The sequence below is a fragment of the Rhodnius prolixus genome, unplaced genomic scaffold (genome assembly GCF_049639745.1).
Source record: "Rhodnius prolixus isolate KJV_2025 unplaced genomic scaffold, Rpr scaffold_7, whole genome shotgun sequence".
NCBI classification, from domain to species: domain Eukaryota; kingdom Metazoa; phylum Arthropoda; class Insecta; order Hemiptera; family Reduviidae; genus Rhodnius; species Rhodnius prolixus.
In genome coordinates, this window is record NW_027411582.1 from 29,106,019 (window position 1) to 29,131,643 (window position 25,625).

Consider the following 25,625-nt stretch of genomic DNA (forward strand, 5'->3'; position numbering starts at 1 on the left):
AGTTTTCTTGTGTACAGATCCATTAGTCGAGATGATATTGAGAGTTGAAATTTATTTGGGTCATGGTTTTGCTACGAAACGGGGCTCTTATATCTCGCACAGTAAACAACAGATTATTCGTATGAAATTTTGTGCTTTTACACACTCTGTTTTACTGAGTAGTATGCTATAATTTTCTTCAGTACAGATTTATTAGTCGAGAAGATATTGAGAGTTGAAATTTTTTTGTGTCATGGTTTTGCTGCGAAACGGGGCCCTTATATCTCCCACAGAAAATAACCGATTATTCGTGATATTTTGTGCTCTAATACACTATATTTTACTGAGTAGTATGCTGTAGTTTTCTTGAGCACAGATCCATTATTCGAGAAGATATTGAGAGTTGTAATTTTTTTGGGTCATGGTTTTGTTGTCAAATGGGACCTTATAACTCCCACAGTAAACAACAGATTATTCGTATGAAATTTTGTGCTCTTACACACTCTGTTTTACTGTGTAGTATGCTATAGTTTTCTTGTGTACAGATCCATTAGTCGAGATGATATTGAGAGTTGAAATTTTTTTGGGTCATGGTTTTGATACGAAACGGGGCTCTTATATCTCCCACAGTAAACAACAGATTATTCGTATGAAATTTTTTGCTTTTACACACTTTGTTTTACTGAGTAGTATGCTATAGTTTTCTTCAGTACAGATTTATTAGTCGAGAAGATATTGAGAGTTGAAATTTTTTTGTGTCATGGTTTTGCTACGAAACGGGGCCCTTATATCTCCCACAGAAAATAACAGATTATTCGTGATATTTTGTGCTCTAATACACTTTATTTTACTGAGTAGTATGCTGTAGTTTTCTTGAGTACAGATCCATTACTTGAGAAGATATTGAGAGTTGAAATTTTTTTGGTTCATGGTTTTGCTGTCAAATGGGGACCTCATAATTCCCACAGTAAACAACAGATTATTCCTATGAAATTTTGTTCTTTTACACAATCTGTTTTACTGAGTAGTATGCTATAGTTTTCTTCAGTACAGATTTATTAGTCGAGAAGATATTGAGAGTTGAAATTTTTTTGGATCATGGTTTTGCTACGAAACGGGGCCTTTATATCTCCCACAGAAAATAACAGATTATTCGTGATATTTTGTGCTCTAATACACTATATTTTACTGAGTAGTATGCTGTAGTTTTCTTGAGTACAGATCCATTTCATGAGAAGATATTGAGAGTTGAAATTTTTTTGGGTCATAGTTATGCTGTCAAATGGGGCCCTCATAACGGATTTCACCCATCACGGGTTTTTCAGAAAAGCTGGCATTTAGTAGAAATTTAATCCCCTCAAAGTCCAGCACATTGATGGGAATCTATTACTTAATCAAGAAAGCATAATTAAAATGCGTTGGTTAAATTGTTAGATTTTGATCAGTTTTTAGACTTTCTTGCTACTTATTGAAAACTGCCTTCATTCTAGGCTCCATCAACAGATCCTCTTGCCGCCATTATCTCCCGATCACTTTTTAACGAGAAGTCCCTTTGATTACAAACTTCAAAGTTTAATGATTCAACCAATTTGAATCGCTGAAAATTGATTCACTATTGAAAGTTTTTGTTCTCGATAGTAAAAATTTAATAATATTTTACATAGTGCTGTTAAATATTTTTTGGAATTAATTTGAATAATGTAAATAATGTTTATTTGCAATTTCCAAATTGGATTGTATGTTTGAGTTCCAGTAATGTTAAAAATGTTTGCATATGTCAAATTTTGGTAGCCAACCCACGTTTAAATATTCTATAAAAAACATTATCCTCTAATATACGAATAGTACTATTTACACTATATATTATTTAAATATTTGTTACTCTTCCTCACGTGTTTACATTTGAAAACAAATAAAAGAAAATTTGTAACCGAAAGCACATAAATTAACAGTCATATTATTATTTATAAAAATTATAAATAATCAGAGATTTGCATGTGCACCTGTATTCATAATATTCAAATCTTTTATGTAAATAATTTACTAAGTTTTAATTGTGACAAAAAGGCTCTTTATCTTTCGTCTCCTTCTCAATTACTTTGTAATCAACCAATCTATTTTAAATTTTTCATTAAGTAGTTGTACTTAATCTCGAATTTTGTACATCAATAACACATGTAACTCAGTTTTAAGAATTGGCCTCCTCAATTAGGCTATCATTCATGTCTATCTGATACGAATACTCTCCAACTGCATACCGCCAATAGGAACCTGGCGATGACATCTAGCCATTGCAGCTTGTGTCTACCCAATTCATGTAGCAGCGCTGCTGCCACTACATTTGATACCTCTCCATACTCCATCCGTGCCACCTGCACAGTCCATCGTAACCTTCCCAATTTAATATAATTATTAAATAAATATCCTTAAATTCTTGGAATAGCACTTAAGTTGTTCATCGTCTCCATTCCTCTGTAAAAATTATTGGAGCACAAATATCGAAGTATCTTATTTATAAAAAATTTTATGATTTTTTGTTTGTCCTTGACATCGCCCAAGTTTCGGAGCTTTAGGTTGTTGACTTAAATGAATTAAGGTTCTGTAGAGCCTTCAGTTACTGCCAGGAATATAAGACAAGTCCCGAGAAGCATTTGTTGACCGAAATGTTTGTCGCTGGATTTCAGCACCACTGAAGTAGACTAGTTCATCCTCATTTTCGAATTTGTGGTTGCTCATTGATACTTCGTCGTTTGCTGGTTGGACCTGTCCTGAATCCAGTTCTTTTGGAGGATCCTCCATAGTTAATAATTCTCCTCCACAGCTGAAAATGATCCCAATAATGTCAACAAGCCTGCCTATGACAGAAGCTGGGCTGATCGTATATGGTTCTGCTATTCTCTACGCCTAGTCTTTTACTACTTTCCCAGCGCCAAATTGAATATGAGGCAGTCTCCAGCATAACTTTGCCTTAATCCCTTAATTATTAATGATTCCTTGAATAGGACCATATTGAAGGTAGAAGACTGGAGAAGTATTTTTATATTTGGCCGGGCATGCTTCAGAGGCATAATTTTTAAGATCGTAAAAAGTACGTAAGAGTGTATTTTTTTACTCCATATTCCATTAGTTTATCAGGAAAGAATGCTAAACTGACAGTGCAACGAGTCTTATCACTCTAAAGACCAAATACCCAAAAAATTCACCTTCTTAAAGAATTTCTTTATGAAGCTAAAACACCATCGAAATCATCGAGGATCATGGAAATTGTCCCGATTTATGACAAAAGAATCAAAGTGGAACATTTTGAAAGATTCTGTAAACCTGGGATTTTATACCCTAATTGGAAATTTCAGTAAGGAACATTTCTTCAGTCATATGTTTTATAATGCAGCTTTATTCAAACTACCATATCTTAATTATGCATATATTTTACAACTTAATAAGATCAAAATTAATGCATGGAAATTTATGAAAGCTGCTTAATTTTTCCCCTAGTTTCTGTAATGATTGTTTTGCTGCTTCAGGGGGGTCACCGGTTTGGGTTCTGCTTAATACAAAAACATTATCTGAAATGAAAGATGAATAATTAGTTGAAGAAATAATTGATTTGAACACTCACTGCTGCTCTCGAGTTGTTGACTGATAGCAACAATTTAACATAAATCTCAAAATGCCCAAAACGAATTTTCTCCAAAAAAATATTTTATATAATCACAAAGTTTATAGGAAATGAAGGAAGCTTTTTTGAAAAAATCTCAGGAAAGTGGAAAAGCCATTCGATAATGTGGTTACATTTGGTGGTACTTTTGTAATTTCCTACGAACTCCAAATTTTTACATTTTTACAGAGAGTCATTCAATAAAGTAAATTGCACTTTAGAGGGAAGAATGCCCCTTTTTGAACAAATCTCAAAAAAAAAAAAAAGTGAAAAATCCATAGAATAAAGTAGAGTTAGGTTTTCTGCTAAGCTCTAACTTAGACACAAATTTTAAGCACTCCACAATTTTTAGTTTTTAGGCAGTTTGGTTTTCAACGCATTCGGTTTATTTTTAAAACAATATTTCGGACTCAAGGGACCTCAAAATGGTCATTTCTGGTAAAAATTCAAAATCAAAAATTTTGAAGTGACCACAATACCTTTCTTACTTTACAATAACATTCTTTCAGTTGCTACGAATCTTAAAAATAGTATTACTGGAACTTCGTTACCTTATCTTGGGAACAATGTATTTATTAACAAGAAGTATAAGTATATTCGTATATATGTTTAAGTATAAGTATATATAAGTATAAGTATATATGCAACATGTCGCTTGAATGATAATCATTAGAAATTTCATTACCTTCGTGTTTAGCAGACTTCTTACAAACATAAACCGTAGCATAGTTGGTATAATCTGTACCAATAACTGACATAGTTGCTTCATAATTAGTATATGCTGTTGGAGTTCCCTCTGAAATTAAAAATGTACTGAGTGTGCATAATATTGCTATATTTACTAAAAATATATTTCATGTCAAAAACTTTCCTTTTAATTAACACTTATGTAGAAATAAATATTATTCAGTTTGTTTTAAGGCTTATAAAAATAATAAAATTCAATGACATTGTTTGATACTCTGTTGTACATAAGACTACTTACACGAAGTCCCATACGTAAGATTCGTTGTTTGAATTGAAAAACCCTTCTAGGCTCCTTAAAAATCAGATAAGTATTATGGAATTTAATTTAAGAAATGGGGACAGGTGTTAATGTAGTGGTCACGAACGTGGATTTGTAAGTGGGAAATTCCCAATTCAAATCCCGTGTGAAGCTATTTTTTTTTTTTTGTTAGTAACAAATAATTTTAGTAAAGTATGTGCTTCTGTCTCAGTCTTCGACACCTAATCGGTAGTGAGACGCTTTGCCGTAACTGAAAAAATAGGCGATAAAATCTTACTTTACTGTATTATAAAATCACCACTCTTTGCTTTTTCATAATAGAACTAAAATTAATTTTTTTTTTTAATTTACTGTCAAAATTAGTTAATTTTTTATTGAAGGTTAGTCTTAAATAGATCACAATAATTTTATTAAGATTTGAATTTAGACTCTGGGACGTAGAAGTTATTGGCTATTTTTCAGGTGGAGCCTAACGTCCAACTGCCAGTTAGTTACAAAAAAAAAAAGTATTTCAAAAAGGCGTTACACTAGATCGAACTGCGGTGCTCCAACCAAACCAAGTGTTTTAACCACTATACCAAGACCTGCCGGGATGTAGGTTGAAAAGTATTAAAAGTAAAGTTAGTGTAGTCAGTGATCTTTTATAGTCGAAAAGTCAATTCAGTCACTTTTAGATGAAGTTACGAAAGAAGCAAATAGTCGTAAAAGTAAAAGTAATCGAGAAATTTCCTCTATGTCCACATATACATGTGATCTTAGAGCGTGTCAATGAAGAATTTTTTTGGCCTTCATCACTGAGATTTAGTTAGCTCTGAATGCTCCTAACTTAGGATGATAGTACGTTGAACTCAAAAGCGAGATATCAGAATTGAAATAAATTTAATTAATAATCGATTTTCTCTAAATCTTTGTGGTATTTTGAAAAGGGATGTCAGAATATAATTTTATAATTATTATATTTCAGGTTTTATATTTTAAAATTAGTGGTTCATGAAGGCGTTTAAAAAAAAAGAAGTAGTTTCATTGTTTTTATACCAAATAAGATCTTCCACTTCAAATTGTTAGATATGGAGGTCTTGGAGCTTGAAGCCGATCAAATAAAGGTTCTTCAAACATTTATCTAAACCAATGATCCACAAATGATTGAACCACTGAGTATATCAACTTACTATTTCCCTTGCAAACGTATTCGGTGCGTCTAGTGCCCTTTATTTTGGTACCCTCACAAGTGACATTTACACCACTGTAAAAAAATAATAATAACTAAATGATTAAAGTGTAACTAATTTAAATATAAAATATTATACATCTTACTAACTACGAATCAATGCACTAATTTCTTTCATAATCCTTGATTCTCACATTGCACAGAACTTATGATTAACAAACTTAAAAACTTAATTTTATTGTCCTAATTGTCCTAATTAAAGCATCTTGCTCGAGTCCAGCAGCGAACTAAAAATTCCCCAGGTTTCAAATTCTTATCTGAATAACCAAATCTGATTTAACTAGCTTTTAACAATCGAATTACTTTTAAAAAATGTTTAAAAACAATTTTAAAAACAAAATTTGAAACGAGGTAAGTCTTATTAGGTAATCCAGTGTCTGTTAGTTCAGGTGGGAGTTACACCGTTTACTTTTCAGTTTCTGTAACACATTTGCGATGCTGTTTTATTTTTTTGTTTTCAATAGATGTGGAGTTATAAATCAGTTAACCATATCAGCAATGGTTGTACCACATTGTATAGACAGAGCTGTGTTTACATTACTTTTGTTTCAGCAGTTTGGATAATAAAACATTAATTTGGACAATACAGACAATATTGTTTTTGCAGGGAATATTACTTCTATAGCAGATGTTTCATTAAAAGACAATATCCACTTTAAATAAATTAAAATTCTTACCCCATTTCGTATTTAATTTCTAAGGGTTTCATTGTCATATCAAATTTCGTGCATAATACTGAGTGATTTTGGTGTTTTGCATGAGTCAGGTACCAACTGCCATTAAAAAACTGGAAAAGAAAGTATGATGAAGTGAGAAACTAGGATTGGAACATAATTTGGCATAATATATAATACAGGTGAATTTATGTAACGCTTAGTAAATTAAATCTTTACAGTCATTCTAGCTTTCTACAATCTGGACAGTCTTAGCAAGAATTATTATGTTTTAAGAAATAGCATTTCTTAAACTTTGGAGTTGAAAAAGAAACACAAATTGTTTCCGAAACTTGAGAATTACAAAAAAGGTAATCTTTTGAAATTTCACATCAGAATTGTACTCGTATGTGTTTTATGCTTCATACTCATTTCTAAAGAGTTGACTTCCAATCATAAACTGAACCAACATATCTCATTCCTTTCAACTTTTGTCACATTCCTTGCTAACAAGATCGATCAATCTTTCTTCACATTTCATCTCTAGCAGCAACCATTTTTTTTTTTTTTTAGCTTAATTTCAACTTACTTTGTCGAAGAAGTCGTTGTTACCCCTCTTTTCTGAATGTTTGATGGCTTTTACTGCAAAAAAATTCCAATATCCTATTGTGAATTCTCACATCATACGTTTACTTTTCGGATAAGCTAATTATATTTTGTAATTCTTAATGATTTTGAACGCAAATTGAGAAAACGTATTTAAGATAATTATTGAAATAAAAAGATTACTGGATCTACCTTTTAATGTAACATACTTTTTTTAGTTTAAAGTTCAGATCAGCTTCATTGTATACATCTCGACATCCCTCTGGTGTTGGAACACGTTTACAAAATGTACATCCCAGAATTCCAAAAAATGTCACTACGATTATCCTGTAAAAACATTATTTAAATGTATATATAATCAACTCGATCACCATATTCTTGCCATACTTGTAATTTGGCACGTAGATCACTCGTAAATCCTAGGTGCTTGCTGAGAACGTTTTTTCTTAATTTTAACTTCGAACTATAATTTTCTAAATGAATGAAGTATCTAATTCAAAGCTATTACCAACACCTTTTGTGTTGCAAAACCCATTTTATTAAATCAAATCATCAAAAGAGAATTAAGCTACATAATTAAATTTATGATTTTCATGTTTCCTGTAAACTTTTGGTTTGCGCTTTCATGTGGTTTTACAGAGTTGCTGTACTAAGGGTAATAAGCCTAGCTATAGGGTTCATTGAGGGTTAAAGGGCTAAGCCCTTCAAGTTTATCATTGTCATCTGAGATTTGTGCTTGTCCAATCATTCCTTAACCCTATATTACGCTAGAATTACATTGAATAATTTTGAAATAATATTGTAAATAAATGTATTTAACGATTAAAGTTCTAATTTTCTTTTAAAATAATGTGAGTGCAGAAAGAATTAACATAAAATAGTATTACTTACGTCTTCATGGTGGTTACCAAAATTCAGATTGAATAAATTTTGAAGAAGAGCAGATTTATATTATTTATACTGTAACAGTATTTGCTCTTTAAATTGGTATTCACTTTGGCATTAGCAGGTGCCCTTTTAATATGTTAATTTGAATTCTGAGTTGTTCTGAATTCAGTTATTTGAGAGCATTATGTCTGCTACAACAACAAAGAAAATACCGGCTTCCACTTTAGTATCTCTATTAGAAGTAAAATTTTCTTACCGCTTACTAGCCCTACACTAACGGTGTTTTATAAAGTAGAGAAGTGACGTTAATTTTTAAAATTTATAAAGCAGAGTTAAAATAGGTTAAAGCCCATAGTAATTATTTATTTATTGTATAAAACCATAAGTCGTTACAATGGAATTGTGTTTACAAACAATAACATCAAATAAAATTACACTTTTAACTAAAAAATATAAAGAATAACTGAAAATCTTTCTTTAAGAAATAAAATGCTTAATATAAAAAATAAAATAAAAATAAAACTTCTTAAATAATGAATACACTACTAAACAATAATAATATTTTATTATAAAGAAAATAATAATAGAAATTCTCTTAATTTTAAGGAAAAATTCTTGTATTTGTACTGCAGAAAAAGGCTTTCTTTGTTCTGATTCGTAACGACTCACTCCATGCTAAGCTGGCCATCAAAAGCTTCCCTATAAAAATATCCTCTTGCCTCTGAAAATACAGGGCAAACGGCCACCACATGATCTTACTCTATCTTACCAAGCCATCTTCCTCCTCTTTGTTGCACAGCTTACAACAAACATTTTCAACACTAATTTTAAAACTTACATTGTCTATAGTAAATTTTGAAAAATGTTTGTCGTTTAATCTCGGCTGAGCAAATAGGCGTTTATATTTTAGAGGAATATCCAACAGGAGACAAGGATATAGTAATTATTATTTACCAAATACTTAATGACAGACTTCCGCTAAGTTTGGCAGAATAAATCTTTATAAAACGATTTACTTTATTTAAATTAGTAATACTGTAGTTATCCTCGGGGTGTTCATCAAAGATCTTCCCTGACCCCAATTCTATTTATCACAGGATGCTGAAACTGCCAATGTTTAATGATATACGTGATAAGTTGCAACAATTGAAGTTACAGGTGCTGAAGTGGTGTGTGGTTTGATAACAGACCCAGTGGAATACAGAGCAGTCATCAAGTACCTTTACTGGCAAAGCCGCACAACAATGGAGACGTTCGATGAGATGTAAGACGTTTATGGTGATGATTTCCCATCATATGTTGTGGTTCAACAATTCAAATATGGTCGGACGCCGGTACGAACAACTCCTATTTTTGGCTTACAGTATTTTGGGACCAGCACGAAGTAGCATTGATGGATTTCCTGGCAAAGGGTGATTCCCCCATGATCACTGGTGCATACTATGCTTCACTGCTGCGAAAATTACGAAAGAGATGTGGCATGCTTACCAAAGGTGTCCGAATTCACAACTCACATGTTGCCCAAATAGAAGCATGATGCTCCAGTGGCTTTGAAATTCTAACGCATCTCTCTTATTTCAATCGACCTCGCATCATCGGACCACCTCTTTTCAACAAATGAAGTTATTTTGGGAGGGCCAACATTTTCCTGATGAATGAGACTCTGATTTCACAATGTGGTTTTTGGAGCTACATGTCGATTTCTTCAAGCGAGGTGATTGCAGTTCCTTAAAGAGATGTAAGAAGTGTAGTATGCCCCGAGGTAGCTCCTATGCAGCCAAGTTTCATTACACTTGGACCACAGGAAGTAGGTCTAGCGAAATCTAGAATGAACGCCCCTCGTGTTTTTATATTTGGCCTGACATGCTTTAGAGGCATAATTTTTAAGATCATAAAAGAGAGAGTGTAACTTTTTTACCCAGCATTCAGTTGCTTTATCAGGGTGGCACACAGAACTGACAGCAGCATCGATTCTTACCCTTTGTAGGAAGAGAATGGTCCAGAACATCTTTAAATACCACTAGCGTTCAAAGACTTGGTCGTGATGTAATATCAAGAGAACTTAAGGATCAAAGTGGAACATTCTAAAAGATTCTGTAGACCTGGGTTCTTATTTTTGAATGGAGAATTTCAGTAGGGAAGTTTTATAAATGTTTCACTCCAGATAGATTTTCATATGCAGCTTTATTCAAAATACACTATACCTTAAGATTAATAACTTGAACTTGAATACATGGAACTAGGACAAATTTTCCGAAATCTTCACCTAGTTTCTGTAACGATTTTTTTGCTGCTTCAGGGGTTACACCGCCAGGGGTTCTGCTTAATACATAAAAATTATCTGAAATGAAAGATGAATGATTAATTGAAGAAATAATTGATTTGTACACTCACTTGACTTTACAACTGCTCTCCAAAAAATTATTTAATATAATTACAAAGTTTATTGGAAATGAAGGAAGTTTTTTCGAATAAATCTCAGGAAAGTGGAGAAACCATTCGATTATGTGGTTACATTTGGTTATACTTTTGTAATTTCCTACTAAAAGTTCAATTTTAACAACCATTAACCTCCCTCCCCTTTATAACACACAAAGTCATGCAATAAATACCCACCCCCTTTCCTAACAGCTCCTGTAACTGAATGCGCTCACAATTCTTTTTAAAATAAAAGCTGTAGACCTAAATTATTCTAATGCAGAATAAAAGTGCAGAAAAAAATAATTGTTGAAGCTATATTTAAGAAAATCACAAAAAGTGAACAATCTACTGAGTTAAAAGAAATCTATTTCCGGTAATGGAATCTTCATCGAATTTTAGCATTATGTACTTTTGACCCTCCTTATAATAACTTTTCATTGTAATCTCAAGATCCGTAAAAGGAAAGCCTACACATCCATCTTTCCCAGATATGTCCTCATTCCAATTTTCCTGAGATATTTAGAGAAAATCTCAAAAAAATAAATGGAAATTCCATCGAATAAAACAAAATTTAGGTAAGCTTCAACTTAAATACAAGTTTCAGCATTCTACAATTTTTAGTATTTAGGCAGTTTGGTTTTCAACACACTCGATTATTTTAAAAACTATATTTCGGACTCAAGGGACCTCTAAATCGATATTTCTCGAAAACTTGAAATCAAAAATTTGACATGACCTCAATACTTTTCTTATTTTACAGTACCATTCCTTTCGTGGCTCATGAAATTAGTATTTACTTAAACTTCATTATCTTATCTTTGAGAACTATTTATTTATTAACAATGAATTATTAATTTAATAGGATTCGCAGGGAAAATTCGTTTCCAATATGTCGCTTGAATGATAATCATTAGAAATTTTATTACCTTCGTGATTTGCAGTCTTCATACACGTATAAACCGTAGCATAGTCCTTGTAATCTGAATCAACAACTGACACAATTGATTCGTAACCAGGATATTGTGTTGAACTTTCCCCTGAAATTATAAACGTACTGAGTATAATAAATTCATATATTTAGCAAAAATATATTTCATGTAAACAACTTTGCATATATTATCACAAACGTGAAAATAAATATTACACAGTTCGTCTTTCAAGATTAAAAAAAAAGAAAAAAAAAAGTAATAATAAAAATCAATGACATTGTTTGATACTCTGTTGTACATGAGGCTACTTACACGAAGTATGATAAGTACGATTCATTGTTTGAATTAAAAAGCCTTTCTAGGCTCCTTATCAATCAGATAAGTACGAGTATTATGGAATTTAATTTAACAAATAGGGTCGGATGTTGGGGCAGTGGTCACGTGGATTTAAAAAGTGGAAGATCCCCAGTTCAAATCCCACGGGTAACCACTTTTTTGTTAAAAAAAAAAAATAAAAAGGAGCTACACTGGAAATCGAACTAGGGATCTCCGATCAATCCATGTTTTATAACCTGCCGGGATGTTGGTTTAAAAGAATCATTATAATGTATAGGTTTAAATTATTGGTTCATTATGGCAAGATTATATATATATATGTATATAATCATAGATCCTCTATCGTTCATTTCAAAATATTAGATATGGAGGCTTTGGAGCTGAGCTGCCCCTCTTGAAGCCGATCAAATAAAGGTTTTTCAAAAATTCATCTGAACCAAATATAAGATGATTGACCTCTGAGTAAATCAACTTACCACTTATCTTGCACTTGTAATCAGTGTGTCTCGCGCCTTGTTCTACTTTACCCTCACAAGTGACTTTTAGAGTGCTATAAAACATTGTAATAATAATAACTAAATAATTAAAAAAGTAACTAATTTAAATAGAAAATATTATACATCATGCAAACAACGAATTAATTAGTAATTTCTTTCGAAATCCTTGATTCTCTCATTGTATAGAAATTATGTTAGCTAACTTAAAAACTTAATTTTAGTATTATTATTTAATTAATTTTACAAAAATGTTTAAATAAAAATAAAGTTTTCCAATAAGAAAAGCTTCACTAATCCAGTGTTTGTTAGTTTGGGAGGGAGTTACATCGCTTTCTTTTAATTTCTGTAACACCTTATTTTTTGTTTTTTTTAATAAATTTGGATTTTGTAATCAATTATCCATATCAGCAATGGTTGTACCACATTGTACAGACAGAGCTGTGTTTACATTTCTTTTGTTTCAACAGTTTGGATAATCAAACATTAATTTGGGCAATTTAGACAATATTGTTTCTATAGCAGATGATTCATTAAAATACAATGTTCACTTCATAATGAATTAAAATACTTACTCCTGATCGAATTTAATTTGTAAGGGTTTCGATGTCATATCAAATTTCGTACAGAGCGTTGTGTGATTTCGATATTTAGCATAAGTCACGTACCAACTTCCTTTATAAAACTGGAAAAATAAAGTATCATGATGTAAGAAAGTAGGATTGGAACATAATTTTGCTTAGGACTAAACACAGTTTGCACTTAGTTGATATTCTATCAATGAGATTTTCTGCACATTAACTGCAGTGCAGTGTAACTACATCAGTTCTAATAAAATTAAAATATTATCAACTTTCATGATTTTCAAAAATACATATACACAGACATAATGGCTGATTTAGAAGAAACTTAAGCCAATAAAGAAGAAAAAAAACTGTAGTAATAAATCAGTAATAGGGTGAATATAGGTAGCGTTTGGTAAATTAAATATTGACAACCGTTCTATCTTACTACAATCTAGATAGTGATAGTAAGAATTATTATAAATTAAGAATTTGCATTTCTTAAACTTTGTAGTTGAAAAAGAAACATAAAATATTGTGTCAGAACATTGAAAATTATAAAAATAAAAAGGTAATCTTGTGAGATCAGTATTTTTTGTATGCAGTATACTCATTTTTAAAGAGTTGACTTCAGATCATAAACTGAACCAACATATCTCAACTCTAGTAACATTACCTACTTCCTAACAAGATCGATTTATCTTTCTTCGCAAACTATCTCTAGCAGCAACCGTTTCCTTTAAATTTCAACTTAATTTGTCGAAGAAGTCGTTCTGATAGCTCTTTTCTGAATGTTTAATGGCTTTTACCATAAAAAAAATCAAACATCCTATTGTGAATTTTCGCATCATTTAGGTTTACTTTTTGGATAACCAATTGAGTTTTAATTATTTTGTACGTAAATTGAGAAAACGTCAGTAAAACAGTCATGGAGATCAACAGATTATTGTATTTAATGATTAATGCAACATACTTGATCAAGTTTAAAGTCCGAAGCAGCTTGATCGTATACATCTCGACATCCCTGTGGTCCAGTAGGAACATGACAAAATATACATCCCAGAATTCCAAAAAATGTCAATAAGATTATCCTGTAACAATATTATTTAAATATTTATAAATAATCAACTCGTTCACCGCGAAATCTTCTAGCCTTAAGATCGACAAACTTGAAATTTGCCACGTAGATCCCTCGTAAAACCTAGGTGCACGCTGAGCTAATAAATAATTTTTAAATTAATTAATGTTGCTAATTTTAACTTCGAGATATATATTTTCCAAAAGAAATACCCTATTCAAAGCTATTTCCTACGCCTTTTTTCACAAAATCCATTTTATTAAATCATTAAAAGAGAATTAAGCAAATTCAATTTACGATTTTCTTGTATCCTGCAAACATTTGGTTTGCGCACTTATGAGGTTTTATAGATTATGTTGCTATACTAAGGGTAACTAGCCTAGATATAGGGTTCATTATGGGTTAAAGGGCTAAGCCCTTCTAATTTATCGTTGTCATCAGTGATTTGTGCTTGTCCAATCATTATTTAACCCTATATTATCTAGAATTACATTGAATAATTTTGAAATAATATTGTAAATAAATGTATTTAACGGTTAAAGTTCTAATTTTCATTTAAAATAATGAAGGTGCATAAAAAAATTATCAAAAATTACTTACGTCTTCATGGTGGTTACCAAAATGCAGATTGAATAAATTTGGCGGCAGAACAGATTTATATTTATACTGTAACAATATTTGCTCTTTAAATTTGTATTCACTGTGACCTCAGCAGGTTTATTGTTAATATTTAAATTTCAATTCTGCATAGGAAAATTTATTTAGAGCAATATGTCTGTTACAATATAAAAGAAAATACCGGCTTTATTTTCGACTGATTGATTCTCGGATATTTTAATATCTTTAAGCACTATAACAAGATCATTTAATTGTTTTTTAAATATTTATATAAAGAAATCATTATTATTAATTTTTTAGTTTTTAGTTAAAATTGTTCACTCATTTTGTTTTTGTCCTACTCAGCATCCAGAAAGATTCTTCTTCAATATTTACTTAGAAGAAACTGAATGGAATTAAGTATATATGTATATTTTTGTTCGTGCTATACTGTCTATAAAAGGGATTTTATGACTGTTGATTTAAATAAATAATTAAACGCATTTAATTGGATGAAATCCTAAATTTATCAACAGGATCGTGTTCTTCTAGGCACTAAAAGAAGTAATTTTTCGATACTCAGAACTTTGGAGGCCTTCCGTTCAAAACTAATTAATCTGAATCGATTACTCGCTTTACATTTAATTATAAAATAAAAAAGGCATACAGGAAAGCCCAATTTTTTAGATACTCCGGAATTAGACATTGATCACGGTTTTTGTAAATAGAACATTTTTTATTTGTATATTTTTTAGATGGCTGCCATATAATAAACTCATATAATTTTCATAAGACAAAGTTGTTAAGGGCTTGTTTATATGTTATTTTTTATTTATTTAGAAATTAAGACAATTTATATTGTATCGGTTTCAGATTTAAATACAGATGCATTCATGGCTACAAAACGTTGGCTTATTTAAAAATGATCTAAGTCTGATTTTATAGAATCTAACTGTGAAGGTTATTTGCGTTGTAGAAAAAATGAAAAGTTGAATTTAAAGAAAAGGGATTCTATCCCAGCAAGGATTTTCTAAGAAAGCTGGCATTGAGTGGAAATTTAATCCCCTCAAAGCACCGCTCTTTGATGGTACCTGAGAATCTATTGCTTAATCGACAACGTATCGTTAAAAACCATTGTTCACAATAAAATTGATAGATTTTGATGAATTTTTAGAATTTATTGCTATTTATTTAAAACTGCCTTCCTTGGTTAATAATTCTTCTCAACAGCTGAAAATGATCCCAGTAATGTCAGTATGCTTGCCTAAAAGAGAAGCTGGGCTGATTTATTGAATATGGTTCCACTATTTTCCAGCGCCAAATTGAATATTAGGGCAGACTCCAGCATAACCTTGCGTTACTCTCTTAATTATTAATGAATCCTTGAATAGAACCCTATTAAGGAGAAAAAGACAATTTTCCGAGTGAAGTAGAAGAAGAAGGAAGTGATGATAGCAGAGCTACCCTCTGTACTAGCCTCCCTGATCTGAAACCGGCGAAGACTTGCAGGGCAATTATATTCGAAACATACTACGGTAAATCAAATATAAACGGTAATTTTGCTATTCTTCTTAGAGTGCAGGTCCTACCTAGATAATGTTGTGTGGAGTAAATGTTTGGTTTATGAAGAGTGGGGGAACCGATTTGGTTAGCGTTCAAGGTCGCCATTGCCGTCAGTACAGCCATAACCGAGCAAGAGGTCCCTTTGTCTGTTGCGCAGCGGATTATCATAAAGTATTTAATTAATGATGGCGTTAAACCGTCGGAAATTTTAACTCGTTTGCGGGCACAGTTTGGAGACAGTACGCTGTCTCAGAATCGTGTGTTTGCGTGGGCGAGAGAATTTAAGGGCGGACGAGAACGGGTTGAAAACGAAAGTTATGATCGACGCCCAAGGACAAGCCTTACAGATGACAGGATTCGTGCCGTTCGAGAGCTTATTGAACGTGATCGCCGGTTAGCCGTGGAAGAAATTTCATCAGAAGTGCGTATCAGCTATTTCAATCCATAATCACTGATCAACTCGGTTTCAGAAAAATTAGTGCTCGATGGGTTCCGAGGTTGTTGACTGAAAACCAAAAACAGGTCAGGTCGCCCACGCAAACACACGATTCTGAGACATTCTGACACTGTACTGTTCCCAAACCGTGCCAATAATCAGAAGCTACTTAAGAATTCACCCCTCAAGCTAATAGGTTTCCTTACCAGGACATTGTCGACTGAGGGCACATGAAGCAACGAGGGCTGGAATGCTATGGAACCTTCAAATTTTGTGTATAGATGGAGAAGACTCCATTGCATAGCCTACCAGACTAAGGAGGTGCTGGAAAGGATATGTCCGCCCTAGAACTACCTCATATTCTAGGGTTTCTTAGATATCTTGGACTAGGAGTGTGATAGGGTTTCACCTAGAACCAGTAAGAGGAGCACAATAATCTAGAACAGAGGTAGTCAACTTTTTCATACCTTCCACCCACTTTTGTATCTCTATTAGATGTAAAATTTTCTTACCGCCCATTGGTTCCACAGTGTACGGTTTTTTATAAAGAGAGAAATAACTTTATAAAATTTATAAAGCAGAGTTAAGGTAGGTTAAAGCATATGGTAATTATTATTTACCAAATACTTTTTGTCAGACTTTCGCTAAGTTTGGCAGCATAAATCTTCATAAAACGATTTACTTTATTTAATTTAGTAATACTATAGTTATCCTCGGAGTGTTCATTAGAGATATTCCCTGACCCACTTCTATTTATCACAGGTCGCTGAAACTGCCCATGTGTAATGAATGATATGTCATGTTTCATTCCAGATAGATTTTAATATACAGTTTTATTCAAAATACACCATATCTTAATATATATATATTTTTAAACCTTAATAACTTGAAGTTGAATACATGGAACTTTGACAAATTTTTCGAATTTTTCCCCTAGTTTCTTCAACGAATTTTTTGCTGCTTTAGGGGTTTTACCGTCTTGGGTTCTACTTAATACAAAAACATTATCTGAAATGAAAGATGAATAATTAGATGAAGAAATAATTGATTTGAACACTCACTTGACTTAACTATTGCTCTCGAGTTGTTGACTGATAGCGACATTTTAAAATAAATCTCAACATGCTCAAATTTTATTATTATAAATTATTTTATATAATTACAAAGTTTAAAGAAAATGAAGGAAGCTCCTTCGAAAAAATCTCAGGAAAATGGAAAAGTCAATACAAAATTTGGTTACACTTGGTGGTACTTTAGTAATTTCCTAGGAAAACTCCAAATTTTAACAATCATTAACCTCCCTCCCATTTTTAACACACCAAGTCATTTTTTAAAGTAAATTGCACTTTAGAGGGAAGAATACTCACCCCTTTTCTAACAGCTCATTCATTTTTTTTCATCTTTCAATTTTTAAAATAAAACCTGTAGACCTAAAATATTCTAATGAAGAATAAAAGTGCCACAAAAAAAGTAATCGTTAAAGACACATATGAGAAAACCTCAAAAAAAAAAAATGAATAACCCATTGAATAAAGAGGAATCTCTTTCCTGGACTTCATAATTATATTTAGGGCACAAAACTGTTCATTATACTCACAAGATCCGTTAAAGGAAAGCTTCCGCATCATCCCACTTTCCCAAATATGCCCTCAATTCAATTTCCCAGAGATATTTTGCGAATAACTCGAAAAAAGTGAAAAATCTATTGTATACAGTGGCGATAGGTAAGCTTTAACTTTTTTTTTTTTTTTAATTTATTTATTTTCACAACTGCAGAATAATTCTGCATCCAGTGAAGCTGATACAACATGATAACGGAATAGATACATGAATACATGAGGGTAGAATTCACCCATTGGTGAAACTCCCAAAGAGGTACAGTTCACTACTGTACATTGGCTCTTACTTCATTTAGAAGATCGCGTGGCCACCTGCGCTTCAACCGCCTGGGAGGATTTCCTGGTAGAGTGGTAAGTTGAGCTACTAGAGGATTGGGATGTGAGGTGATTGATGTGTGGAATTTAAAGTAACGGGATCTTACAGCTTCTGAAACATAAGGAACAAGGAAATCTCGGGGCAAGGTATGATTGGAAACAAAGTAAGGAGCATTAGCGATTCGACGGAGAGTTTTTGACTGGAAGGATTGGATTCTGTAGATATTGGAAGCTTTGGCTGAGCCCCAAAGTTCCATTCCGTAAGTCCAGGCAGGTTTCAGTATCATAGTGTAGATAAGTCGTTTATTCTGTAGAGAGAGTTTAGATCGCTTGTCGAGAAGTCTAGAGAGGTTTGTATCGTCTGTTCAGTTCTTTCCGTTTGAGTCTAGTATGTGGATTCCAGGTTAGGCGTTTGTCCATGAAGAGTCCTAGGTACTTAACTCAATCTGTTGTGGGAAGAGGAGTGAGGTTTAGGTAAACGGGTGGAAGGATAGTTCGCCTTAGGGAGAATGTAATGTAATTACATTTATTTTCATTAATTTTAATTCTCCATTTCTTTAGCCAAGGCTCAAGAGATTCTATATGAGGAGAGAGGATGGCCGTATCATCGGCATAAGTAAAAAGGAAGGTACGAGGATTGGTAGGAATATCAGCAGTGTATATGGTGTAGAGTACAGGCCCAAGGACACTTCCCTGGGGAACACCTGCTCGAACTGGGTAACAAGGAGAGTAGGAATTTCCACAGACGACACTAAATAAGCGTCCAGTAAGGTAAGATTGAAGGATGAGAAAATATATAGTTGGTAGGATGCTCTTGAGTTTGGCAAGCAATCTCCCGTGCCAGACGCGATCGAAAGCTTGAGCAACGTCGAGAAAAACTCCCGGACAATACTGTCCATTTTCAAGAGAGGTTGAGATTACATCCACAACACGATGACATTGCTGGACTGTAGAGTGATGAGCGCGGAAACCAAATTGATGGGACGGAAGTATTTCCTGTGATTCTAGGAGAGGATAAATTCGTTTTAGGAACAGTTTCTCAAGGAGTTTTCCTAAGATTGGAAGAAGGCTTATAGGACGAAACGCTGTTTACTGGCTTTTTAGGTTTAGGAATCATTATTATTTTGGAGAATTTCCATTGAATCGGGAAAAATGTGGCTGCTTTAACTTAAATACAAAGTTTAAGCTTTCTGCAGTTTTTAGTTTTTAGGCAGTTTGGTTTTCAACACACTCGGTCATTTTAAAACAATATTTCCAATTCAAAGGACCTTAGAATGGTTATTTCTTTTGAAAATTCAAAATCAAAAATTTGAATTTACCAAAATACTTTTCTTACTTTACAATAACATTCCTTTAGTGGCTACGAATCATAAAATAGAGTATTTACTTCTTTATCCTATCTTTGAGAGTTATTAGTTTAATAGGATGTATAAGAAAATTCGTTTTCAACATGTCGCTTAAATAATAATCAAAAGAAATGACAATACCTTCGTGACCACCAGTCTTCTTACATGTATAAACTGTAGCAAAGCCGGTATAATCTGTACGAATAACTGACACAATTGATTCGTAATCAGGATAATCAGTTTTTTCTCCCCCTGAAATTATAAATGTACTGAGTGTGCATAATATATTGCTATATTTACTAAAAATATATTTCATGTTAAAAACATGCCGGGAAGTGGGTGAAAGTATTAGGTAGGGGTTTCATTGTTTTTATAATAAACTAAGTCTTAGATCCTCTATCGTTCATTTCAAAATGTTAGATATAGAGGCTTCGGAGCTGGACAGCCCCTCTTGAAGCGATCAAATAAAGGTTTTTCAAAAATTCATACGAATCAACAAATGAGTGAACCACTAAGTAAATCAACTTACCTACTCCCTTGCACTTGAATTCAATATGTCTTGCGTCTTTTATTTTTTTGCCTTTACAAGTGAATTTTACCATACTATAAAAAATAATAATAATAATTAAATGATTAAAAAGTAACTATTTTAAATAGAAAATATTACACATCTTACAAACAACGAATCGATTCCCTGATTTCTTTCACAATCCTTGTTTCTCATATTGCACAGAAATTATACTTAGCTAATTTAAAAACTTAATTTTTTTTTCAAACTATTATTATCTAGTGTCTAGCCCGAGTCCAGCAGCGAACTGAAAATATTCCTGGTTCTAATTTCTTATCTCAATTTCCCAACTACAATAGCTTTCAAAAAACCAATTAAATATTTTTTTTAAATAAAATTTTTCTTTCCGGCTGAATTATTTTTAAAAAATGTTTAAACACAATATTATAACTAAGAAAAGTCTTATTAATGCAGTGTTTGTTGATTTGGGTGAGAGATAGATCTTTTTTTTTTTTTTATATACAGGGTGTTCAGCATAAGACTACGGTAACTTCAGGAGGCGATTCTAGGCATCATTTGCAACAAAACATTCCATATAAACTATGGCTCGATTCGGCTCCGTTTTATAGATATTTTTAATTTTATGTTTTTTCAAGGTACTACTACTTTTTAGCAAAAAGTTGCCTTGATTTCTCAAACTATTGTAGCTACAGCAATTTCAATCAGCTCATTAAAAAGAGCATTAAATTTCCTTTTAAATAAGCCAATTTATATTCCAAAATAATAACAATAAGTATTTCACTTTGTGACCCAAACTTAAGGAATAGGAAGTTCTTAATTTTTTCCAAAAACTTTGACTTCATTTTTCTCAAAAACATTTTATATGAAAAAACCGTGCACTATTCAGGAAAAACATCTACATACAATCACCTTTCGAAAGGTATACAATGCATTGGGGTAATTTTAAAAATTGATGCAGAAATCCGCGATTAATTGCAAAAAAGTAGGCCTCAAAACAGCGTCGGCATTATGAAAGTACTGGTTTTGATGTTTCTGATCAGTTATATTCTTATGGTAGGCGAATTCCTTTCATAATGCCGACGCTGTTTTGAGGCCTACTTTTTTGCAATTAATCACAGATTTCTGCATCAATTTTTAAAATTACCCCAATGCATTGTATATATTTCGAAAGGTGATCGTATGTAGATGTTTTTCCTGAATAGTGCACGGTTTTTTCATATAAAAAGTTTTTGAGAAAAATGAAGTCAAAGTTTTTGGAAAAAATTAAAAACTTGTTATTTCTTATGTTTGGGCCACAATTTGAAATACTTAATATTATTATTTTGAAATATAAATTAGCTTATTTAAAAGGAAATTTAACCTTCTTTCTAATGAGCTAATTGAAATTGCTGCAGCTATAATAGTTTAAGAAATGTAGACAACTGTTTGCTAAAAAGTAGTAGTACCTTGAAAAAACATAAAATTAAAAATATCTACAAAACGGAGCCGAATCGAGCCATAGTTTATATGGAATTTTTTGTTGCAAATGATGCCCAGAATTGCCTCCCGAAGTTACCGTAGTCTTATGCTGAACACCCTGTATATAGATTTGGAATTTCTAATCAATTATCCACTAATTTTGGCAATTCAGGCAATATTGTTTCTATAGCAGATGTTTCGTTAAAAGACTATGTTCAATTCATAATGAATTAAAATACTTACTTAGCATCGTATTTAATTTGTAAGGGATTAAATGTCATATCAAATTTCGTACAGAGCGTTGAGTGATTTCGATATTTAGCATGAGTCAGGTACCAACTTCCTGTATAAAACTGGAAAAAAAGTATCATGAAGTAAGAAACTAGGTTTAGAAGATAATTTTGCAAAGGACTATTCTCAGTTGGCACTCAGTTGATATTCTATCAATGAGATTTTCTGCGTAATAACTGTAGTGCAGTGTAACTATATCAGTCTAATAAAATTAAAATATAACCAACTTTCACTCGTCTATACTTGCAATGATTTTAAAACTGCATATTGCAGACAGACCACCCACTATTCAAAGAAAGACCAATAAATAATGGCTGATTTGCAACACTAACTTAAGCCTAGAAAGAATAAATAAAAAAAAGAAGAACTGCAATATGGGTGAAGATAGGTAGCCTCTTGGTAAATTAACTATTTACAACCATTCTGTCTTTCTACAGTCTAGATAGTTCAGTTAAGAATTATATGAATTAGCATTTCTTAAACTTTAGAGTTAAAAACATATGTGTAAGAACTTAGAGAATTTTAGAAAGAAATAGTCTTTTTATTGCGCTTATCAGTATTTGTGTTATAATTATAGTATTTTTATTTTATACTTTTATAAAGTTGTTTTCAGATCATTAACTGCAGCAATTGCTATTTCTCAACTCTGATCACACTACTTGCTAACAAGATCTTACTTCAGATTTCATCTCTAGCAGCAAACATTTCTTTTAAATTTCAAAATACTGAATTCTTTCATCTTTCGTTTACATTTCGGATAAGCTTATTATGTAATAGTTTTATAATAATTATTTTAAAAGCAAATTGAGAAAACGTTAGTAAAACAGTCATGGAGATTAACAGATTATAAGTATTTATTGTTTAATGCAACATACATCTCTTCGTTTATATTTCGGATCAGCTTGATCGTATACATCTCGACATCCCTCTGGTCCAGTACGAACATGTTTACAAAATGTACATCCCAGAATTCCAAAAAATGACACTAAGATTATCCTGTAACAATATTTAAATCTATATTTATATATAATCCAAATATCATTCACTCATTCATCATAAAACCTCCTAACCACAAGTTCGACTAAATTGACATTTGACACATAGATTCAACTCGGGTACTTCCTGAGAATGTTTTCATTTTATAAATTTTAACTTCGAACTATAATTTTCTAAATGAATGAAGTACCCTATTCAAAGCTATTACCAACACCTTTTGTTTTACAAAACCCATTTTATTAATTCAAATCATCAAAAGAGAATTAAGCAAATTCAATTTATGCTTTTCTTGTTCCCTGCAAACTTAAGGTTTTACAGAGTTGCTATACTAAGGGTAATTAGCCAAGCTATAGAGTTGATTGAGGGTTAAAGGGCTAAGCCCTTCTATTTTATCGTTGTCAACTGTGATTTGTGCTTCTCCAATCTTTCCTTTACCCTACATTATCTAGAATTTCATTACATAATTTTGAAATATTATGGTGAATAATATAATTTAATGATTAAAAAACTTCTTTTCTTTTGTTTAATAATGTGGGATCAAGCAAAATTATCAAGAATAGTATTACTTACGCCTTCATGTTTACCAAATTTCAGATTACACTAATTTTGTAGTGGAGCAGATGTATATTTATACTGTTACAATATTTGCACTGTTAATTAGTATTCACTTTGGTATTTACAGGTGCTCCCTAAGCTATACAAACTTATCAAAGCCATGCGCACCAAATCTACTGTCATCCTTCCACTTTCATTAAATAACAACCTACATAATGTTAATCAAACTCTTAATCCTAAAAATTACGCATACAGTTCTCAACACAAGGCCGACATACTATCAGATTTCTTTGAGAAAGTGCTCATTATGAATTCTGGCTTAGGTGTACCAACCTTTACCCGTAAAGTAATCTCCAGTCTCTAGCAATTATTTCACTACCAACCTAATACCAGATGAATGTATCTTACCAACTCCAAAAGAATTACGAAAAGAAATATGAAGATTAAAAAAATAACAAAGCCCCCGGCATAGTCGGAATAAATTCAAAACATTTCAAAAAAGTGTCTAATCGACCTTACTAAAATAATTAATTACATAATTATGCTCGGCTACTTTCCTGATATATGGAAAACGGCAAAAATTATTGTCATTGCTAAACCTGGTAAAGACCCCTCTTTAACCAGCAGCTATCGGCCGATCTCCTTATTTCCTTGTCTTGGTAAGCTGTCTGATAAAATTATTTTAAGAAGACTTACCTCATTCACTGCTAGTAATAGTCTATTATCACACTGCCAATTTGGTTTCAGTCCAAGACACTCGACTACTGCCCAGTTAGCCAGAGTTACTTGATAGAGCACCACTTTAATCTGAACAAACATACAGGGATGGCTTTGATAAATGTACAGAAAATTCAGCGTCGCACTCGGTAGCACAGTTTCAGGTGTGAGGTTAATTAAAGCTGGTGTCCCCCAAGGCTCAGTCTTGAGGCCTACACTATTCAATATTTTTATAAATGACATTACCAAGCTGAAACTTAAATCCAGTTGCTCCCTGTTTGTTGACGATACTGCCTTCTTTATTTCTTCATTCAGAGTTGGCACAATAGACAAACATTTATCGATAGCCCTTCATATAAGTTTCAAATACTTCACAAAATGGAAAATAAGGCCAAACCATGCCAAAACCCAAGTCATATTGTTATAAAATTGTTATTATTATTTATAGCACCTGTGTGGTCCAATACTTGTCACACCTAATACGGTTAGTTACATACAAAGAGTCCAAAATAAATGCTTAAGGCTAGATAGTCATATCCCCGGCGGACACCCATTGATTATACATAAATTTAGCACTTGATGTTGCCAGCGTACAGTCTACGGAAAAATTCGTAACTTAAGTTCTCATAGTAATAAAAAATACAAGCACAAAAGGCTTTTTATTATTATTATTTTGCCTTAGTATTAAGTTTGGACAGATTAACCAATGTAAACTTTAAAGTTGTGGAGAGTATACAGTATACAGGCACTGCAGCCTGAAACCTCCTTTTGTACATCTATTTGTGTATCTATTTTAAATTGTAAATAAACTTTTTCAAATTCAAATTCAAACAGGTGCTCTATTAATATGTTAATTTGAATTCTGATTTGCATAATTCACTTATTTTAGAGCATTATGTCTGTTATAATAACAATTAAATACCACCTTCATTATCGAGTGATAGATTCAAGAATATTTAAACATCTTTAAGCTCTATAACAAGATCATTTAATTGAGTTTTAAATATTTTTCTTATAGAAATTTGTGTTATATATTTTTTTTAGGTTTTAGTAAATATTGTTATAGTTCACTCATTTTCTTTTTATCCCACTCAGCATTCAGCAATTCCTTCAATATATTATTGGGTTAGAAGAAACTGTGTAGAATTAACACACATTGTTGATCCTGTATACGGTCTGGAAAGAGATTTATATCTGTTGATCTAAATAAGAAATTAAAAACATTCAATTGAAGGAAATTCTAAATTCATTAACAGGATCGTTTCCTTTCAGGCATTATATTAAGTAATTTTTGGATACTCAGAATTTTAAAGCCCTCCTGTTCAAAAACTAATTAATTTGGATGGATTACTCACTTTACTAAG

At 32.1% G+C, this 25,625-nt stretch overlaps 3 protein-coding genes across 4 annotated transcripts; all 3 read right to left on the bottom strand.

The window, feature by feature from the left end:
- Positions 1-2,195: 2,195 nt before the first annotated feature.
- LOC141446600 (procalin-like) lies at positions 2,196-8,331 on the bottom strand. Its single transcript, XM_074113144.1, has 8 exons — positions 8,022-8,331; positions 7,340-7,457; positions 6,549-6,658; positions 5,813-5,886; positions 4,323-4,433; positions 3,413-3,545; positions 2,639-2,800; positions 2,196-2,370 (listed from the first exon to the last, which is right to left on the bottom strand). Exons 1-8 carry the CDS (start codon positions 8,027-8,029, stop codon positions 2,196-2,198), a joined length of 891 nt encoding a protein of 296 aa, XP_073969245.1. The 5' UTR covers positions 8,030-8,331.
- Positions 8,332-10,183: 1,852 nt separating this feature from the next.
- On the bottom strand, positions 10,184-14,471 carry LOC141447315 (procalin-like). The gene is made up of 6 exons (XM_074114744.1): positions 14,440-14,471; positions 13,735-13,852; positions 12,774-12,883; positions 12,181-12,254; positions 11,366-11,476; positions 10,184-10,359 (listed from the first exon to the last, which is right to left on the bottom strand). The coding sequence occupies exons 1-6, from the start codon at positions 14,445-14,447 to the stop codon at positions 10,217-10,219; spliced, it is 564 nt and encodes a 187-aa protein (XP_073970845.1). The 5' UTR covers positions 14,448-14,471; the 3' UTR covers positions 10,184-10,216.
- A 2,814-nt stretch (positions 14,472-17,285) lies between these two features.
- LOC141447316 (triabin-like) lies at positions 17,286-24,494 on the bottom strand. 2 transcript variants are annotated; one of them, XM_074114747.1, is made up of 6 exons: positions 24,241-24,494; positions 22,869-22,989; positions 21,946-22,055; positions 20,245-20,318; positions 19,857-19,967; positions 17,286-17,443 (listed from the first exon to the last, which is right to left on the bottom strand). In XM_074114747.1, exons 1-6 carry the CDS (start codon positions 24,243-24,245, stop codon positions 17,307-17,309), a joined length of 558 nt encoding a protein of 185 aa, XP_073970848.1. In that variant the 5' UTR covers positions 24,246-24,494; the 3' UTR covers positions 17,286-17,306. The 2 variants fall into 2 exon arrangements, with proteins under 2 accessions (XP_073970848.1, XP_073970846.1); XM_074114745.1 differs by lacking the exon at positions 24,241-24,494 and adding an exon at positions 23,560-24,208.
- Between the last annotated feature and the right edge of the window lie 1,131 nt (positions 24,495-25,625).

Coding starts and splice junctions, on each gene's coding strand:
- LOC141447316 (XM_074114745.1), bottom strand. Junction 22,056..22,868: donor CGAAATATAAACGAAGAGAT/GTATGTTGCATT, acceptor CTTTTTTTCCAG/TTTTATACAGGAAGTTGGTA. Junction 20,319..21,945: donor CAAATTAAATACGATGCTAA/GTAAGTATTTTA, acceptor TATTTTTTATAG/TATGGTAAAATTCACTTGTA.
- LOC141446600 (XM_074113144.1), bottom strand. Junction 6,659..7,339: donor TGAACTTTAAACTAAAAAAA/GTATGTTACATT, acceptor TTTCTTTTCCAG/TTTTTTAATGGCAGTTGGTA. Junction 3,546..4,322: donor GAAGTCTGCTAAACACGAAG/GTAATGAAATTT, acceptor CTTTCATTTCAG/ATAATGTTTTTGTATTAAGC.
- LOC141447315 (XM_074114744.1), bottom strand. Junction 12,884..13,734: donor CGGACTTTAAACTTGATCAA/GTATGTTGCATT, acceptor TTATTTTTCCAG/TTTTATAAAGGAAGTTGGTA. Junction 12,255..12,773: donor CAAATTAAATTCGATCAGGA/GTAAGTATTTTA, acceptor AATGTTTTATAG/CACTCTAAAAGTCACTTGTG.